This window comes from Zalophus californianus, chromosome 8 (assembly GCF_009762305.2).
Source record: "Zalophus californianus isolate mZalCal1 chromosome 8, mZalCal1.pri.v2, whole genome shotgun sequence".
NCBI classification, from domain to species: domain Eukaryota; kingdom Metazoa; phylum Chordata; class Mammalia; order Carnivora; family Otariidae; genus Zalophus; species Zalophus californianus.
The window spans coordinates 139,412,015-139,417,528 of NC_045602.1; the positions used below are offsets into that span (position 1 = coordinate 139,412,015).

General features: G+C 59.8%; 1 protein-coding gene across 1 annotated transcript in view; it reads left to right on the forward strand.

Moving 5' to 3' along the window:
- The window catches only part of NTSR1 (neurotensin receptor 1), a 45,785-nt gene extending 41,674 nt beyond the window's left edge, over positions 1 to 4,111 (forward strand). The window contains exons 3-4 of the mRNA XM_027623113.2: positions 1,169 to 1,259; positions 2,654 to 4,111. Coding sequence (XP_027478914.1) covers positions 1,169 to 1,259; positions 2,654 to 2,903 — 341 coding nt within the window. The 3' untranslated portion in view covers positions 2,904 to 4,111. The remainder of the gene's footprint in view (positions 1 to 1,168; positions 1,260 to 2,653) is intronic.
- The last annotated feature ends 1,403 nt before the right edge of the window (positions 4,112 to 5,514 follow it).

The following is a 5,514-nucleotide window of genomic DNA, read 5'->3' on the forward strand; positions in this document are numbered from 1 at the left end:
GAACTATACTCAGGAGTAGAATTGCTGGATCATATGGTAATTCTACTTTTAATTTTTTGAAGAATTGCCATACTGTTTCCCAAAGTGGATATACAATTTTGCATTCCCACCAACCGTGCAGGAAGCTTCTCATTTCTCCACATCTGCACCAAAAATCACTATTTTCTCAGGATTTGGGGTTTGTTTGTTTGTTTTACAGTAGTCATCCAGGGTGTGAGATGGTGTCCTAGTGTGGTTTTGGTCTGCATTTATCACATGATGAGTGATGTTGAGCCCTTTTTCATGTGCTGATTAACTGTTTGTGTATCTTCTTTGGAGAAATGTCTGTTCAAGTCCTTTGCCCATTTTTTAAATGTGTAATTGGGTTGTTTGATTTTTGCTGTTGAATTTTCATTTTCTGTGTGTCCTGGATATTAACCCCTGATCAGATGTGTGATGTCAAGTCGGTGCCCGTCATCTTCCTCTAAGAATTTTGTACTCTTAGCTCCTCCATTTAGATCTTTGATCCATTTTGAGCTAATTCTGTATAAGGTGTGAGGTAGGAGTCCAGCTTCCTTCTTTTGCACGTGGCTGTCCCATTTTCCCAGTATTGTTTCCAGGACAATGGTCTGGGCAGCCTTCTAGGAAATCATGGGCCCACACCTGTGAGGGTTATTTCTGGGTTCTCTGTCCCATGGTCTCTATGTCTGTCTTTAGGCCAACGTCACACTGCAGCTTGGTGGTAAGTTTTGAAATCAGGACATGAGAGTCCTCCATCTTCGTCCTTCTTTCTCAAGATTGTTTCAGGGGCCCCTCAAGACTCCACATGAATCTTAAGGTGGGTTTTTCTATTTCAGCAAAAAACGTCATCAGCATTTTGAGAGAGGTTGCATGGAGTCTGTAATTGTGGGTAGCACTGACTTTTTTTTTAAGATTTTATTTATTTATTTGACAGAGAGAGACACAGCGAGAGAAGGAACACAAGCAGGGGGAGTGGGAGAGGGAGAAGCAGGCTTCCCCCCCGAGCAGGGAGCCTGATGCGGGGCTCGATCCCAGGACCCTGGGATCATGACCTGAGCCGAAGGCAGGCGCTTGATGACTGAGCCCCCCAGGTGCCCCAGCACTGACATTTTAACAGTGTTTTAAGTGCCTATGCAGAGAACAGGACCCATGTCTCTCTGTGTCTTAGGGGCTGTGGTCATCGCCTTCGTGGTCTGCTGGCTGCCCTACCACGTGCGGCGCCTCATGTTCTGCTACATTTCCGATAAGCAGTGGACCCCGTGAGTACCAGGAGCCTGGGACAGAGGGGGGAGGCTCAGGCTGGGAGAAGCTCCCCAAAACAGGTTGGCATGGGAGGTGGGGGCGCTGACCAGAGCAGCTCAGGGCAAGGGTACAGGTCAGGGGTCCCCACAGGTTCGTGGTGTGTCCGTGAATGGGCTGGAGAAGGAAGAAGGCCACAGAGGGACAGATGCCACGGGGCAGGTTACAGCGGAAAAGGAAAGCAGCCCCTAAGAGAGTGGGAACGAGACAAGTTTAGAGACATCTGGAGAGTGACAAGGAAGGGCTGGTTCTGCTGGATTTGGTGGGGGGTGATAGCAGCTGTCTGGGCATCCTAGACCACCCCCAGGCTGGGGGAGTCGCTAGGCACACTCCCCGGACTCAGGGAGAGCCACACCCACGCTGTGCCCTATCGCAGCCCGAGGACACACAGCAAAATCAGTAAAAGGAAAAGCCTGTGGAGGAGTCTGGGAGACCAGGCACGGCTTCCAGAACCCCCTCCCCAGGCTAATTGCCCCAGAACGAGCTGAGGCCACGTGAGAAATGTTGTCTCCCGGGAAGCTCTCCAGAGGCCTGGCACCCAGGGCCTCTGCTGGGGGCCAGTCATGTAAGCACCCCTGGCTGGCGAGCGCCTGAATTTGAGACTCCCAGGGGGAAGGAACTGCTCGGCATCAACCATGTTGTTTGCACAAACAGTTTACGCCGAGGGAGCCCCTCCTCTCAGGGAACGGTGAATCCCTGAAATCCAAGCTCCCAGACAGTGGCGAGGCCAGCCTGGCCAGGAGGCCCTTGTGAGAGGGCAGCCCTGGGCCCACCATGGGAGCTTTTTTCTGCACAGCCCAGAGCCTGGGCTCCCAGGTTCTTCTCAGTGCCGAGGAACCACTGGGGAGGGCGGATCTAGCACAGAGGAGAAGGTGCACGTAGCAGAGCACAGCCCCAGGGGAAGGGTTTCTGATACTCAGGGCTGCCTGCTGGTAAAGTGAGCTGCCTGGTGAGGGAGTGAGATCCCTGTGAGTGGAGGCAAGCAAGCTGAGGGCGAGGTACGCAGCTGCCCAGGAGGCAAGGAAGGGGTTCCTGCCCGGGCTGTTCGGTGGAGGCCGGGGACCAGCCGCTCCCTGCAGCCCTGGCGTGCCAGGCTGCACAGGGCAGGCCAGGGGTCCTGCAGGGAGAGGTGGAGACAGGCCCAGCAGGGCAACCACAACCCAGCTCCGCAGACTGGTGCCAGTGGGAGTGTGGGTAGAACTTCCAACTTCTCCAGAGAAGCCAGAACCTGGAATTTGTGAAACATCCCCATGTCAAAAAATTTACAAGTAGTTTTTACAATTTTTGTCCCAAGCCCACGGTGTGGGCGGCTGTGGGGTCCACGCGGTCTGAGCGCCTCTCCCTTGCCCCCCAGATTCCTGTACGACTTCTACCACTACTTGTACATGCTGACCAACACGCTCTTCTATGTCAGCTCCACCATCAACCCCATCCTCTACAACCTGGTCTCCGCCAACTTCCGCCAGGCCTTTCTGTCCACCCTGGCCGGCCTCTGTCCCTTGTGGGGGCGCAGGAGGGAGAGGCCGGCCTTCTCCAGGAAGACCAACAGCGTGTCCAGCAACCACACCTTCTCCAGCAACGTCACTCGGGAGACACTGTATTAGAGCCGGGCGGGGCCCCGAGGAGGGGGCGGCGCCGCTTGGCCTCCACCCCCCCCCTGCGGCCCCCCCAGCCCCGGGGCAGGAATGGGGCTCCGCAGAGGCCTCGGACCTGGCGCCCACCCCCAGGGGCCCCCATTTCTCTCAGCGTCTCCCTCAGCCCGCCCCACCCCTCCCTCGGGGCCTCTTTGAAAGCCGGGGAGAGATTGCTCCTCTCCCGATCCAGAAAGGGCCTTTAATGAGGAGAAATGAGTGGTGGGTGAAAGGCAGACTTCTTTGTTCCCACACCACTGGTGTTCAGAGAGGACAGAAATGAAAGGCACAGGCCTGGCTGGGCGGTCAAGGGGAGGCGGGGGGGGCCCCGAGAGGCGGGGGCGCTGGGCGGAGTCCGCTGGCGGGGCCCTCGAGGGCATCCAGCCTCCCGGGAAGCTTTGATGTGCCCCGAAGGACAGCCCGGGGGTCGGCTGGGTCAGGCACCGGCCAGACCCAGGCCTCTCCCTCCTCCTCGCGCCAAGACGACCAGGCTCTGCAGGGACGCCGGCCACCGGGGGCTTGGCCGGGAGGTCCTCGTGCTTGGCAGAGGCCAGGCCAGCGGAGTCCTGCGTCCTCACACCCACCCAGCGGCCCAAGCCAGGCCGGGGACGTCCCCGTGGGCACTCTCGCTCCCGCTGCGCGGCTGAGCTTCCTGATGAGAAGGGGGGGCTCCCTGAAGGGCAGAGGCGATGGCCGGGTCCCACAGAGGTGCCATTTGCAGGGACTCAGCCACAGGTGAGGAGGAGGAGCCTGGGCGCAGGCAGCCCGCAGGTCGTAGGTCACACTGAGCCCTGGGCACCCAGAAAGGCAGGCGCCTCCTTGATCTGTAAGAGCCGGTCTCCAGACAGGATGGCCTGTCCTGGTCTTGGCCCTAGAAGGTCCCCTGAGCCAGGGGAAGCAGATCCCAGATGAGCTGCCCTGGATAAGCTGACTGGGAGTGGCAGAAGGGCCCGGAAAATGAAATGCAAGGTTTTTTTAACGTAGGTTCTCACCGTCCTGAAGGGAGACTGTCAGACAGGCCGACGGCTGTGAGCCGCACTGACTCTCGACGCAGGAGGCCTGGTCTGAGTCCCAGGGCACCAGGACTCGATCCCGCACCCATAAAAATGACAAGTTGGAGAGTCCAGTCTCCACGGTGGCTTTGGGTCAGGGCCCCCTACGTGAACCCCACAGGATCATTCTCCAAGCCACAGGACCTTTCCCGGGCAGTCGGCCCACCGCCGGTCCGTGGCCAGGCAACCCTCCCATGACCTGGGGGCCACCCGCACGGGGGATGAGGCCCGCCCAGATCTCACACACAGGCACCTGCTCTGGGCGGGTGAGTAGGACTGCTGGGCCCTGCCGGGCAGGCAGCAAGTGGGCATCAGTTCGGCAAGGGCTGAGGCCAGGCCCAGGCAGTGGGCGTCAGAGCAAGGGCCTAGACTCCTCCTGACACGCCCTCAGACACCACCCCCCCGCCGCCGGCACCTCGGGTACACCTGATCCTCGGAGCCTCGGTTCTGCCCCCTGACGAGTGCGCGTGGTCGTTCAGCCCCCTCAGCGGGGCTGACGGTGCCGGTCCTGGAGGGCCCAGCCCGGAATGGACAGAAGAGACGGTTCCCTGGGGTGGGGGCAGATCAACTAGGGATGGGGACCCCCACTAACCCAGGGCCTCCTAGACGCAGCTGGGCCAGGGTCTGTACTGCGGCCCCCAGCCCATTTTACTGTTGTGGTCCCCATGTTCCCCTGTGCGCACTCCGTGCAGTCAGAGATGCGCAGCCCCATAGAGTCAGCGGCTGGCCGCGTCCCCCTGTGGCCCCCACAAGCCGGTCTCAGCAGCCAGCTGCCTGCGTGGTTGGTCAGTAGTGATGCTGAAAGCCCTTCATGTCGCTCACACAGACATGCCCCCAGCCCTCACCGTGACATCCCGCCGTCGGCAAGAACAAAGCCCTGAGTCTCTCAATAAAGGAGACTGTGGCCCCCGCGGTTGGTGTCTTCTGTCGGGGGCCGGGGGGCCTGCTTGCACCCGTTCGTTCACTCACGCATTTATTCAGCAGGCATTTACAGGTGCGGCAGACAGCCCTCCTCTGGGACCCTTGTACCCAAACCACGCGGGCTTTGGTCACGTCTCCCAAAGGCTGGGGGACTAGGGACCCCGATCTCCCCAACTCAGGTCCTGCCCCCACTGGAACGTCAGAAAGCAGCAGAAGACGAAGGAACTGGTGCAGAAGACCCCATACGCCATGGGATCCCCTCGAGGCCTGGAGTCAGGGAGACCCGGGTCCACACTGGCTGTGTGACCAACACCCTGCCCGCCCTGAGCCCGTTTCCCGCTCCGTGGGCTGGGCACAGAGGAGGCCTCATGACGGGCCTGCGCGGTCCTGTGAGTGGTGGACTCTGGCCCCTCCAGCCAGCCCAGAAAATTGAGGGAAGGAAGTCGGCTTCCCGCCAGCGGTCAGCGGTTGGGGGGGGACACTTGGGAACTCGTCCCCTAACACAGCTGCTCCCCTTGTCTCCTCTCCAGCCTCCCCTTCTAGACCTTCACCTCTCGCTGGCAGCGTCCCCACAGAGTCTAGACTGGGGGACGAGCAGCATCGTCCCGGAC